The sequence below is a fragment of the Trachemys scripta genome, chromosome 1 (assembly GCF_013100865.1).
Source record: "Trachemys scripta elegans isolate TJP31775 chromosome 1, CAS_Tse_1.0, whole genome shotgun sequence".
NCBI classification, from domain to species: Eukaryota; Metazoa; Chordata; order Testudines; family Emydidae; genus Trachemys; species Trachemys scripta.
The window spans coordinates 147872729-147887353 of record NC_048298.1 but is presented as its reverse complement, the minus strand read 5'-3'; the positions used below and the strand labels follow the sequence as shown (position 1 = coordinate 147887353).

General features: G+C 46.8%; 1 protein-coding gene across 3 annotated transcripts in view; it reads right to left on the bottom strand.

The window, feature by feature from the left end:
- LSAMP (limbic system associated membrane protein) overlaps positions 1–14625 on the bottom strand; it is a 1336346-nt gene that overhangs the window by 222647 nt on the left and 1099074 nt on the right. For all 3 annotated transcript variants that reach the window (XM_034789028.1, XM_034789018.1, XM_034789038.1), the window contains one exon: positions 9983–10215. In XM_034789028.1, coding sequence (XP_034644919.1) covers positions 9983–10215 — 233 coding nt within the window. The remainder of the gene's footprint in view (positions 1–9982; positions 10216–14625) is intronic.

The following is a 14625-nucleotide window of genomic DNA, read 5'->3' as shown; positions in this document are numbered from 1 at the left end:
GCACCGGCGATGGAGAGCGGTGTCTTGTAGAAGATGATTTCTTATGCGCCGACTCTCTCCGGTGCCGGGGTTTTGGGGCCTTGGCCTCACGACTTATCTCCGGTGCCGGGGCACTGCGCACCGAGGATGAAGTGCTGGGTGCCGGGTCGGAACCCGGGATCCGATTGCGGCCGCAGTGCCGCCTCCATTAGGAGGACTTTAAATCTCTGCTCTCTATCTTTGAGAATCCTGGGGCGAAAAGTCCTGCAGATAGTGCAACTGTCCCTTTGATGGGTCTCTCCGAGGCACCGCAAGCACGAAGAGTGCGGGTCACTTTTCGGCATAAATTTCCCGCAGTCCCGACAGAGTTTGAACCCTGGGGACCCGGGCCTGCCCCAGCGGGGTGACGAAAAGCTGGGGGTAAACCCCCAACTGATACCTAACTATCTAACACTAACAACTAACTAACTAATTAACTATTTACACGAACTATAGAACACTGCCACGATTGCTGAAGAGCAAGAGAAGTTCCAGCTAGCAGTCACCGGCGGTAAGAAGGGACTGAGGGGGTGGGGGGTCGGCTGGCCCCTATATACAGTGCCATGAAGGCGCCACTCCAGGGGGCGCCAGAGCCGACCCTACGGACGCTGCTATGGTAAAATCTTCCGGCTGCCATGCACGCGGTGCGCACACACCTGCTTGGAATGGACATGAACAATCACTCGAAGAACCACCAAGGGTACCCCAATTAAATTAATAGGCACCATTTAAAAAAACAAAACAAAAGGAAGTACTTCTTCACACAAAGCGCAGTTAACCTGTGGAACTTGTTGTTAGGGGATGTTGTGAAGATCGTAACTAAATCTGGATTAAAAAGAAAACAAACTATATAGGATAGGTCCATCAATGGCTATTAGCCAAGATGGTCAGAAATACAACTGCATGCTTTGAGTTTCCCTATGCCTCTGATTGACAGATGCTGGGACTGGATGATAGGGGATGGATCACTTGATAACTTGCCCTGTTCTGTTCCTTCCCTTTGAAGCATTTGGCATTGGCCACTGTCAGAAGACAGGATAGCAGGATAGTGGGCTAGGTTGATCATTTGTCTGTCACAGTATGGCCGTTCTTCTGTTCCAGCATACACCATGCATCCAGTACAAAAGGACACAGACACCATTTTCCCCAGTCTTTAGTCTACCTTTAAGGAGATATTGCCAGACTAAAAGTACTATATTTTCCAAAAGAGCTCATTTCTGTCCCTAATTCCACCTCAAAACCTTAAAATGGAAAGAATTTTAAAACTAAAATATACTTTTTTATATTTATGGGGTTGGGATTGAAGGGGGTGGGTTTTTGGCTGTGATGGTAAGAACAGCCCGTGGTTTTGGTTTACTTTGCAGTCAGTTTCTAGCTGCTTTTGGTTTCAGAAGTGAAATCCTGTCTCTACTGAAGTCAATAGCAAAATTCCCATTGACTTCAGTGGGGCCAGGATTTCACCCCAGGTTGTCATACTCTAGCAGAAGACAACAATGTACACAGACAGCACCACTGCAGGCCAGAAACTTTGGCCCTGATCCAGTGGACCCTATGGGCTTGGAACTACAAGCGACACCAACGTGAGTCTTCTGCATGGAGGGTTTGCAGGATTGAGTCCTCAGGCACCAGTGGAATTCATCTATATTGATGTGTTTTTATATAGATATACAATGTATAATGTGGAAACATTTCATTTGGATTTATTAAAATCTTATTAGAACAAAACTGAAACTTGTCGAAATTTGACCCAAGAGTATTTTCTTTAAATAAAAAGAAGAAAACTGAAAGCCAGATAATGGTGTGGAAAGGTTGATATGACACCTAAAGATTCGGAGTGTGATTAGCCTTAGCAGTCATCTGTATTGCTAGTGAAAAAGCGGTTGATTCACAGGTTTCTAGGGGAGTGTAGAGGAGCGGACTCACCCCTGCGGCACCTCCTGCTGGTGACTTCTGGGAATTAGCTCTTCCAGCGGCCTGGAGCACCGTCTGCAGGCCAGTGGTCCGCCTGTCCTCTGGCCCCCGTGTCCCTCCCTGGACCCCGATGCCCTTGTATCTTGGGTGCTGCCCCCTGGCAGTACACCCCTCAGTACTAGGATCTCCCCTCCCTAGGGAACCCCCACCCACTATCCCTACCTCACCTCAGAATAAGGCCACTGCCAGTCTCCAACTAGCCCCCGTTCCCTGGGGCAGACTGCAGTATAGGCCACTCATCACAGGCAAGGTTGGGTTTGGACCTGCTGCCTTGGCCTAGCTCTGGGCTGCCCTCTGCAACCCCGAGTACCCCTTGGCCTTCCACTAGGCCGCAGCCTGGGGCTTTCCAGGCTGGAGCTCCCCGGCTCCTCAGCCTGCCCCCAGCCCTGCTCCATTCAGGTATCCTGTCTCTAGCTTGCTGCAGCCAGGTCCTTCTCTCTCTGAAGGCAAAGAGAGACTGCTTAGGCTCCTGGCTCACAGCCTTTTTATACAGGCCAGCTGTGGCCTGATTGGGGCGTGGCCCAGCTGCAGCCACTTCCCCCAATCAGCCAGGGTTTTACCTTGCCCAGCCCCAGCCCTCTGCAGGGCTTCTCCAACCCGTCCAGGGCCGGAGCAGGTGTTCACCCCGCTACAGGGAGCATGCTATGTATCTTTTCTCATTATTTTGAAGTAGAAATGATCCCTTCAAAAGGTTTGGGATTTTTTAATTATTGTTCATTTCCAGGTTTTCAAGCTGATCTATCATAGACAAGCTACTAATAGTGATTACAATAATAATTTGAATTTATACAAGCATTTATCCCCAAAGAATCCTAAAGGGCACAGGAATCGCACCCCTACCATTGACAGGCAGCCACCTCTTGGTGCAGGGGCTGGGAGCCTGCAACTGTTGAATAGCACAAAGGAATGCGGCATACAAGATTAATTTGGGAAGTGAAGAGGAGTGTATTCCTTGAAAAGCATAACTGTACCAAGAACCCAGGTCTCACTGCATGCAATAGGTCTGCAGAGTTTTGCTGTGCCCATACTGTCACTGATATTTCAGCATGTGAAAACCGGAGCAGACTTTGGCCTCATTATTGTTATTTAATATGTCTATGATGGTAGTGCGTAGGAGCCTCAGTCATGGACAGAACTCCGCTGCACAAGGCGCTGTACAAACACAGGACAGAAAGACAGTCTCTCCCCAGATACAAGACAAAAGACAACCGGTGGAGACAGGGAGACAGATGGGAGAGAAACGGGAAACAATATGAGACGATCATTAATTGATGATCAGTAGTTGTGGGGTTCAGATCTAGAATTGTAACCACTGACTGTGAACTGGACTATCTCTATTGAAATCGGTGGAGTCATGCAGGTTTACAGCAGCTTAGGATCTGGCTAAATAACACTCAAAGATCCCTGGGAAATGTTTCACATATTTCATGTGAATTTTTCCAAAAATAGAGCAATCATTTTAAAAGAGGCCTAAATCATTATTATTATTTGTATTATTGCAGCACCTAGGAACTGTAATAATTGACCAGGACCCCAATGTCATATTTCTGTCAGCCTGCATCTGTAAAAGGAGCACTGAAGTATCTCCAAGAAAACGCCCTGTGGTGATCTGCATGCCAAGAAATGCCATGATCCAACACACATCATAGACCCCAAGCCTACATTGCCTGGTAATAGACCCAGCCAATGCACTCAGCCAAGCCCATAGTTAGGCCAACAAAAGTGGGGAGGCAGTAGGGTGCTGTGGGGAGGCAATACAAATGTTATATGTGGAGTGCCAGGGACCTTCCCTGGCAAATTGTGAAATACCAGGTGTACCTTCCTGCCATTTATGCGCTTAGGCAAAAACAAACCCACAAAGCAAAAACTAGGAAGAATACCCCCCCACTACTACAGTGTGGTTGGAATTCTAGACTAATTTGCCAGTGGAAACTTACAGTCTAGTGAAACACCAACAACGGTGCAGCAAAAACCCTGTGCTCTTGAGCCTGGGATGATCCTCCTCCTTTTCAGTTCTATTCCTCCCCCTTCATACTGATCCTGTGTCCCTAGCTCAGCCCCAGTGCAAATTAATTCTGTGCATTCCCATCCCCCCCAGTATGCTGATCCTGCCTCTTCCCAGTACCCCTTGTAAAATGATCTTCTCTCTCTCCCTTCCAGAAAACTGATCCTCCCATGGTTTCTTCACTCTTTGCATCTGTCACCAAATCCTTTGTCACTATCCCTCTGGAGTCTGTCAAGAAAGAGTTATTTGTGCTAGTTCTTACCTAATGCAGACTCTCTGATGTAAGAGTTTCCCTGCTTTAATGCTCAGAAAACTCCCGCCAAAATCAAGAGCAAAGTCTGAGCCCATAAAATTGGGAGTAGATGGATGTCCTAGAAGGTGGTGCCAGTGATCATGAATCCTTATTGTTTGGTTAGTGAAGAAAATAGACGGTTAAGCCTCTTCAAACTGCTCTGCCATCGCCATCCCCCTGCCCTGCAATGCACTCAGTCAGGGATGACACAAGTAAACTGAGATCAGAACTCCCATATTGGAGGTATTGATGACATCACAAACCAATTGAGCTTTATCCTCATGGTGTCCTGTTACATCAATAAATATTTGAACTTTCACAGCATCTTGTTCAAAGGAGCAGCTCAAGGTGCTTTACAATAAGATTAAAGAGAAAAGTACAAAAAGAGTCCAGATATGAAATGGAGCCAGACTCTAGGACACTAGTTTGAGCCTGAGGTCAGTAGCACTCAGATGTTGGTACTATCTGTTGGCTGGTTGGAAGGTCATGTGTAAATAAAGTTAACAGGTCTCAGTCCAGTTCCACTTGGTGAAGTTTTCACAGCACATAAATCACCATCACAATTGGCCCTAAATGCCGTCCTATCACTAGTCGCAGCAGAATTCTACTTTCACCCCACGAGGCAGGTCCCTCTGGGTCAAGGTTGAGGTCCATTGGCAGAGCAATGTGTACACATGGGGCGGCCACACCTGCCACTGTGTGTTCTGTGGATAAATAAAGGATTTTGCTCTCCAGTGCTTTCGGTGCTGCACCATTCACCAGCACAAACCCACTTAATTTAAAGGGGACACAGCTAATCCACCAAGTAGAATTATTAATAAATTTAAACTGGCTAAAATCCAGTGAAAACAAATACATCTTCATTCCACACTGAAACAAAGAAGGGTCACTCTGGATGCTAAAGGCAATAAGTTCCATATGGTCTAAGCAATGCATAATAGCAAAAAGGTTCATCTGACAGTATTTTTCACACACTAAAGCCAATCAGAGTTTTCGTGAATAAGAACTGTATGATTTGGCCTGCAGTTGCTATGTGTTTTCTGTTTGTGATCACGTCTCTCTCTAAAGATTGGTGCCAACAATTACAACAACCAGCTATCTACTCAGAGCTGAAGGAATTATTAAACAGTAATGAATTAAATACATTATACAGTAATAAATCACGAAGACCAGCTGGTATCCACCAAGAGTTCTGAAGGAACTCAAATATGAAATTGCAGAAATACTAACTGTGGTATGTAATCTATCATTTAAATCAGCTTCTGTACCAGATGAGGAGGATGGCTAATGTGATGCCAATTTTTTTTAAAAGGCTCCAGAGGCGATCCCAGCAATTACAGACTCGTAGAGCCTAACTTCAGTACTAGGCAAATTGGTTGAATCTATAGTAAAGAACAGAATCATCAGACGAATAGATGAACATGATTTGTTGGGGAAGAGTCAACACGGCTTTTGTAAAGGGAAATCATGCCTCACTAATCTATTAGAATTCTTTGTGGGGGAATCAACAAATATGTGGGCAAGGGTAATCCAGTGGATATACTGTACTTGGACTTTCGGAAAACTTTTGACAAGGTCCCTCATCAAAGGCTCTTACGCATGGGATAAGAGGGAAGGTCCTCTCATGGATCGCAAAAGAGAAAACAAAGAGTGGGAATAAATGATCAGTTTTCAGAATGGAGAGAAGTAAATAGCAGTGCCTCCAAGGATCTGTACTGGGACCAGTGCTGTTCCATATATTAATAAATTATCCGATAAAAGGGGTAAACAGTGAGGTGGCAAAGTTTGCAGATGATACAAAACTACTCAAGATAGTTAAGTCCAAACCAGTCCATGAAGAGTTACAAAGGACTATCATAAAACTAGGTGACTGGACAACAAAATGGCATTCAGTGTTGATAAATGCAAAGTAATGCACACTGGAAAATATAATCCCAACTATATATACAAAATGATGGGGGCTAAATTAGCTGTTACCATTCAAGAAAGATCTTGGAGTCATCGTGGATAGTTCTCTGAAAACATAGGCTCAATGTGCAGTGGCAGTCAAAAATGTTAACAAAATGTTTTGAACCATTAGGAAAGGGATAGATAATAAAACAGAAAATATCATAATGCCACTATATTAATCCAGTGTATGCCCATACCTTGAATATTGCGTGCAGTTCTGGTCACCTCATAGCAAAATATATATATATACACACACACCGGAAAAGTGGGCTATGAGGGAATATGATAAGAGGTCTATAAAATCTTGAATGATGTGGAGAAAGTAAATAAGGAAATGTTATTTACTCCTTCATACAACACAAGAACTTGGGTTCAACCAATGAAATTAATAGACAACAGGTTTAAAACAAACAGAAGGAAGTACTTCTTCACACAACGCACAGTCAACCTGTGGAACGTGTTGCCAGGGGAGGTTGTGAAGACCAAAATTAAAACAGGGCGCATAAAAGAACTAGATAAGTTCATGGAGGATAGGTCCATCAATGGCGATTAGCCAGGATGGTCAGGGATACAACACCATGCTCTGAGTGTCTGTAACTTCTGTTTTCCAGATGCTGGGTATGGACAATGGAATGGATCACTCAATAATTGCCTGTTCTGTTCATTCTCTTTGAAGCACCTGGCATGGGCCTCTGTCAGAAGACAGGATATTGGGGTAGATGGACTATTGGTCTGACCCAGTATGAACATGAGGTACATATGTTCTTATGTACCTCAAGTCACAGAGGCTTGCATTTTTAGGGCTGAAGGTCTTAAGTCTGATTCCTGCTAATGAATGTAATGTCTGTGTGTATGCAAGCCTGGTGCAACAAATAAGGATTATGGAAATGTCTCCATTAACATAATGACAGAGTGAGGATTGTAGGATTTAGCCCTAAAAGAGCAACAATCCAAGATGACATTCTGAACTGTGCAGTCACTATCTCTGAGACAAGGTGGGTGAGGTAATATCTCTTATTGGACCAACTTCTCTTGGTGTGAGAGAGAAATTGATCCAATAAAAGATATTACCTCACTCACCTTATCCCGCTAATATCCTGGGACTGACATGGCTACAATACACAGTCTCTAAGAGGTAACTTCTCTTTACGATGTGCCTTCCATGTCAACAGAAATGTCTTAAATAACAGATACAAAGTGCAGCTGATCTGAGACAGTGTAAAGTGTTTCGAATGGGCTGATGACACTCACTTCTCTTTCTCCATTATGTTTGATGCATTCCACTGGGCCTGGATGAGACAGAGTTGTTGAGGCTCAGATCAGATGAACTAGAGACAATATGGGTAGGCTGGAGGAAGCAGATAGAGGACATGGCAAGGATTATATCAGCCCATCTGATTGTCAATGTGCGCCTATTGTTTGTCAGCAGAGTTGGCAGATTGGGTAGTGGAGGTGTCAAAAGTTCCAGGTGCTATAAGATATTTGCATGGCAGCAGTGCCTAGAAGAGCTTCCCCCCACACCTCACATCTCCATCTGGCCAACAGGTCTTGACCCTTTCTCAGACATACAGACCTCTCTACCCGTGTTCCTTTGTCACCCCAACAGTAGACTATTGTAGTATGTTCTATGTGAGGCTACACCTTAATTCAATCTGGAAAGAAAAGCCAGTATAGCAGGCATCTGATTAAGCACTCTGTCATGCCCTGATCTGTGCTGGCTGTTTAAGGAATGTGCCGGATGCTCTGGGATCAGTGCTGGCTGACTGAGTGGCATTGGTTCTAAATTATGAAACTCTAAATGACTTGGGACCTGCCTACCTGAGAAGCTGCCTCTCTCTCCATGACACACTGCTGCAGCTCGGGTCAGCAGAGGAGCAAATAAACCCTATTATTCCCCTGGATGGTCCAGGAAAGGGCTGGACATTGCATGGTTTTTGGGAAAATTCAGGATTGGGGATTGTTGGGATCATCTTGCAGGTGTAACCCAGGCTGGTGGAGGCCAGAGTGTGGCTGGGGTGTAACAAGCCAGCTGTTGGAATCAGAATGCTGAACCAGAGCTGCAAAGCACACAGACACTCAGGATACGGCATGCTTGTCTGCTGGCTATTGATGTTCGGGCTGTGAGCCACAACAGCAGAGCATTTAAGGCACCCAGGGTTATACAGCTGGTGGTGACACAATGCCTCAGTGGTCTCAACTGCAACACAGTATGTGACACACATCATGAAACTTGTGATCAAACTGCAAGAGTTGCCAATAATAAACATGCATGGCTGCATTGTCAACTTGCACCAGGCCTGAATCATGCATTTAGGTGGCATTAGAACTGAGCACAGACAAACTCAAGGGGAAATAGGGTTCTGGATCTCAACTTTGTTCCATGCACCCATATCTGATCAAAATTAAAAATACATGTCCCTGGCTCTAAAATTCATTTGTGCCTGTATTTTTCTTGATAGGTAAATGGAAAGTGCTTGTTATTTGATTTCACCAGCAATAATAATAATAAAAAAACCCCTACAGCTGGTTAGTTTTGCCCTACCCCAGCAGTTACAAAGAGTGATGATCCAGGCTACATCTTGGATTTGCAACTTGCACTTTGTAAACACTGTCTTCCAATAAATAGTTACAAAAGTCTTGAAACCCAGAGAGAGAGAGAGAGTGTGTGTGTGTGTGTGCCTGCACATGTCACAAGCTATTTGACTCACACAATTCACCTGTAGAATATCACCTATGAATACACATACAAACCATACACTGCAGGTACATGTTCTATGTCCTCATTAGCATTGCATCTGCCAAGTACCACCACAGAAAGAGAGGCTGGAGCTTTTCAGAAACTTCTTATTTTGAATCTCAAAATAAAATCCACAGCCTTTTGGGTTACTAGTAAATTTGAAGAAATAACCAACTGCTGTCTGAATGATAATACAAAATCTGAACATGTCTGTAGTATGTAATTAAGCCATGCCCAACCGTATATATATTTAAGAGAGATTATATGTATGTGTAATACTGATTTGGGCCGCCAGGGTTCTAGTTCTCCGTGACCCTTACATGGAGAATTAGTAAACTGGGAGCTGAGAAATAGAGGTGAGAAGAGGTGGCCTTCAAGTGGATTGGCAGTCACATCAGACACCATGTTTCACGGGGGCCGTGACTCTGGAAGGTGTGTCCACTATCAGGAGGAGACATCTAGCCACAACCCTCTAAGGGCCAATCCCCAAAGTACAAGGTATTGGTCAAAACACAAATTCTCCACCCTTGTGCAGAGTGGAATGGAAAGGGGAAGGCAGGAGAGAGTGAGGGACAAGAGATGGAAGGTGACATGGGGAAGACAAAGTGATGAAGATGACCTGCGGAGAGAGGCGGAGAAGAGATGAGGCAGCTAGTATGTTGTCTCTCTGGCGAGTGCTATAAAAACAAATGTATTTGCCTAGGTGTCAGTACAGCCAGGGCCAGCCCTAGAGTGCAGTGGAACAGCTCTAGTGTCATCAGCATTCTCTGCCGTGTCAAGCCTTTATACGCAAGGCAGTGTTAGATCACGCATATCACAGTGGAAGATGATACTAGAGATGTGGTGTGAACTAAAGGAATTGCCCACACACAGCCTATATTGCTTGTTCCACAGTTTACTGGGTCAGTGGTGTCTGTACAGTCTCCTCCAGCCATTTACAACACAGATTCCCCAGAAAGAAATGACTCGCACCTCCACTCTTTGCCCACTCCCAGTTCTTGTTTCTTACCTTGCACAATCAAATAAACCTGGGAAGTCCTGGGGTGATGCTGTGTCTGTACTGAGCATGTATAAGACCCCTCATCATAGACATCCACTTTCTGGATCCGGAGGCTGTATTCCAGAGGGGTTCGTTTTTCCAGTTCTACCCGAGGGTCCAGGGACCACTTGTCCTGTCCAGCAAAAATGATGCCAGAACGGTTTAACCAGGCCACTTTGGAGCTTCGGTCTTCTACATAACATCTGTTGAGGGTGAAAACAGAGATTGGGGTATCAGCTCAGACTCCACTTTGGCTCCTACCTTTTTCCAGAATTCCATGGGATTCTGCAACATGCTCCAGGCCTGCCAACATGCTCCAGGCCTGACATCATCAGCATCGACACCACTTATTACATCAGCCACATTACTAAAGTGCTTTACAAATATGAAATGATCAGGGCAGCCCGAAGGAGATGTGAGGAGGCATGAGTTGCCTGCGCCCTGCTATCTCTTTCCCTTCGTAGGGACTTTTCACACGCAAAGGGGCATTCTGAGGGCCTCTAGGGCTTGCATCCTGGCCTCCAGCTTCCCTTTGATCCTGTCAATGGTATATGGCAGACGGAGATGAAGATTGTTGAGCTCTCCTTCACATGCCCCCCTCCACCCCCCAATGACTGAGTATACAACAGACTCAATATTCCCAGCCCCCACCAGCCTGGGGATGGTGAGAGGTCAGAAATGAGAATTGGGTTTGTTGTGTAGAGAACAGCTGCTGCATCATGTGATCTACTTCCTCCATCCCCCAACTTTTTGCCCCTAGTGTTATGTTCCACCCACTCCCTCACACCGCCCTGATGGAAAGGCTTTGTGGAAAACTAGATGTCCCCCTCATGCAGCTATATATGCCATGGGTGTGTGCATGTGTACTACACCAATGATAGAGAAAGCCTGCAGGGACGTCACTGTCACACACACCCTCCCCCGACAATTGCTGTGTGTCCTTATAATGCCACACGGCCGGTGAGAAAGTCATGGGAGAAGGGAAGGCAGGTGGGTATGGTACACAGAGGAGTGACAGTATTGGCTCACCACCTGTCATGGCCCTAGTCCCAGCTGCCAATAGCAGCAGGGGCTGCAGGCGGGAGAACGGATCGACAGCCCTTGCAGCTACATTACAGTGATTTAATTATTTTATAGATGGTAGAGGAGCCATCAGAGTCAAACCCAGCTTTAGCTGAGGCACTGGCTCTGTACAAATATCCATCTCAACCCTCTGAGCACTGACCATAGGAAAGAGACAGACGGAGGGCATGTACTGATGATCTGTCTCAGCTGGGACTGAACTCCCCTCTCTTTCCTCGCAAAGGTCCCTTCCAGGGTGGGGCTGAGCAGTGGTGATGGAACAATTTTTACAGGGGTGGTGCTAAAAGCCAGTGGTCCCCAAACTTTTTACCTTGCACCTCCCCTTACCCCGTCTGTGCCCCCCCCACTCCCCGGAGCTGGCTCCAGGATGGGGGCGGGACGCAGACAGGAGTAAGGGGGCTGAGGCTGAGACCACAGCTGGGGGTGGGAGTAGAGCCCCAGGTGCAGGTCTTACAGCCGGAACCCCTCATACAGGGCCAAGAACAGAGCCCTGAGTGCGGAGCCGGCGGCAGCTAGTACCCTCGGTGTGGGCCCAGGAACAGAGCCCCAGGCGCGGGTCCTGCAGCCAGGGACCCACGTGCAGGTCCAGGACTGAGCTGCCACTTCAGCTTTTGAGAGGAAAAGTCCTCTTTCCAAAATCACCAGACAACTTGCATATCAGAGGGAGCAGGTTTATAGCTGTAAGACACTTCCACTTTCCATATTCGTGGCAAATAAAGCTCTTAAAGCATAACAAATAGCGAAAGGACAGTCAAGGCCCCTCATCTAGACCCTGTATAAGTCATCTTGTAGGTTCCACTATCTCCGAATTTAACAGGAAACCTCTATGCACTAGTGCCCACCTCTCCCAGTTCCCCGCCACCACATTGCACAGGACAGTTCTCGGCACATTCTTTGTGCCACTCTCTGAGTCAGCCTGAATGACCCAGCCTGCATTGCAGGGTAGTAGGAGAAAGTTTGGCAGTGAGGAGATCACTGGCCAGGTTTGTTCAGATTTGCCTTGCAAGAGAAGCTACTATTCTCATAGTATTTCTTACTTGACCACAAAAGCAGAGCTTCCCACAAGCATTTCCAATACCCCATGGCAAGCATATTTTGCTAACTCTGAGGGGAAACAAAATATGCAAGAGGCTAAACTGTGCCACATGTAACTTTCACAGGTTCCTTGATAGTATAGTGGTAGGGAATGGAGGCACCCTGACAGCTCAGGTCCGGGAATGGAGCCCCGAGTGCGCGTCTGGCGGCAGCCGGGACCCCGGGATGCAGGGCTGGGACCCCGCACAAAAACTGGGGGTTGCTGCAGCACTCCCCGCACCCCTAGTTCCCACGCCTATGAGGCTGACACACACATGGATAGAGCAGAGGGTGGACGCTTGCCCTCAAGCTACCCAGGCTGTGCCTGTTCTGTGGACATATAAAGGAGTTAAATCTCTGAGGCTGTTACACAACCACCTCTCATGGCTCCACCCGCTGTCTGTGGGAATTCAAAGAGGCCAGCACTTCTCATCAGCACTATTCACACAAATGAAGAGAGAACAACAGAGGATGAAGATTGTTGCCGAACGATAAGACGAATATTTGACAGTAGGTTTTCAAACAGCCTCTTAGGAAGGGTCAGACATTTTCCAAGTTCCTACACTTGAATGCAGTTCATTCAGATTTTCCTGAGGTGGCCGTCCACAGTTATGTGACTCCACCCGTATACAGCACTCCTCTCTAGCAAACATGACCACAGAAGCTTTCTGAGTTGTTCTGGGGTCAGTTCTGGGCAATAGCAATGCCATGCTGTGTGGCGATACCACGGTGCTGGTCAAGCTAGGAGCTTGACTAACATTTGCCTGGAGGGTGCAGCCCAAAGACTCAGGCCTGTGTAACTGACTTCCAGCTAAGAGAGGCCAGTGAGGCTTCACTCGCCCAAGTCCAAGCTGGTTCTTCTGTCCAGATGCACATTTCCCCTGAGGCGAGTTTACATCTGGGATTGTTTTTGTTTTAAAATCTGCCTCTTCACTAAGAAAGAGGGCCGGGGAGAGGAATCACTCTGGGGTCATTTGCGTTTAGCAAAGTGGGCAGTGAATCAGGTGGCTTCGAGGCATGCAATGTCAACGAATGGTGCCACCTCAGACTGCAATCCTGATGACAGGAGCAGAAAGCAACCATCTGAGGAAGGCGCTGAGACTGAGAGCTGATAACACATCACACTATTGGTGACCTTCTGCCCATCTCTAATGCTATCCAGTGGTGCAATAAATCAGTATTATTACCACAGAGAGGCTAAGGGCCAGATTTGCCTAGTTCGGTGCCTAGAGCTGCAGATGGGCACCTAATGGGATTTTCAAAAGCACCTGTGTAGGTGAATGCTGACACTGAAGACAATGGGAGTTAGGTGCCTACGTCACTTAGGTGCTTTTGAAAATTCCTCTGTTCCTAGCTGCATCTTTAGGCACCACGGGTGCGATCCACAATGCAACGCAGGCACCTAAACTCCAGAGTTAGACACCTAACTCCCTGTGCATGGCACCACTGTGATTCATGAAACTCCCGCTTAGCTGCTGCTTAACCCTGTAGGCACCTAAACTTAATTAGAGCCTAACTTTGCACTGTTAAAATTCCCTGGGTGCCTAAGTTTTAGATCCTGGTACATACCCACTGTTGCCTCCATCAGAACGATTCATGAACTGAAGGAAGATAGGCATTCAGCTGCCGAAATCGCACGCAGGCTTTAATCCCATAAACATGGTCAGAGGCTTAAATAATCACTGGGCCAGGGAGTGAGAGAGAGAATGACTCTGTAGCCTGGCGACTGGGGCACCCACCCTCCAGTCACTCTTTTATTAATTATCCACAGGGAAACAGCTTCAACAGGAGAGACTGAGGGAGCTCTACATTTGAATATCCCAGCGCTCTGAGAGGATTTGCACAAGGGTCTCCCACCTTTCTCCCCCTCTGGCAGAGAGGGGGGAATTAATCCTGGGTCCCCCACATCCCAGGTGTGTGCTTGACCCACTGAGATGCAAGTTATGAGGTGGGCATCAACACCACCACTGGCCGTTTTGTGTGGAGCAAGGCAGGCACCTAACTCATTCCTGCAAGAACCAGTTCAGGTGCTTAAGCCACCTGACTGCAGGCGGTTGGTTCCTATTCAGGGATCAATAGCAGAGATAGATGCTCCTGCAACCTGAACCTATGTACCTATCCCCTTGAGAGGCGTGGGACCTAGGACAAACTCTTCTAGTCGACATCTCCCATTGGCTAGCTTAGGTAGCTCCCCACCTAGCATGTTGCATTTTGTGGATTGTATTTTTAGGCTCTCCCGCCATTATATAAGGACCTAATGCACCTAACTCAGCATTGTGGATTACAGTGTGATTTTCTAGGTTCCTCCAAGTCCGGTGCCGTGACACTCAGCATCCAGCACCAAAATCCTTTTCCCAAAATCTGGCCCTCGGTGACTTCCACAGCATCGAACTGCAGATCAGTAGCCAAACCAGGACTAAAACCCGAGTCTCCTAACTTCCAGGGTTAAGCTTTAA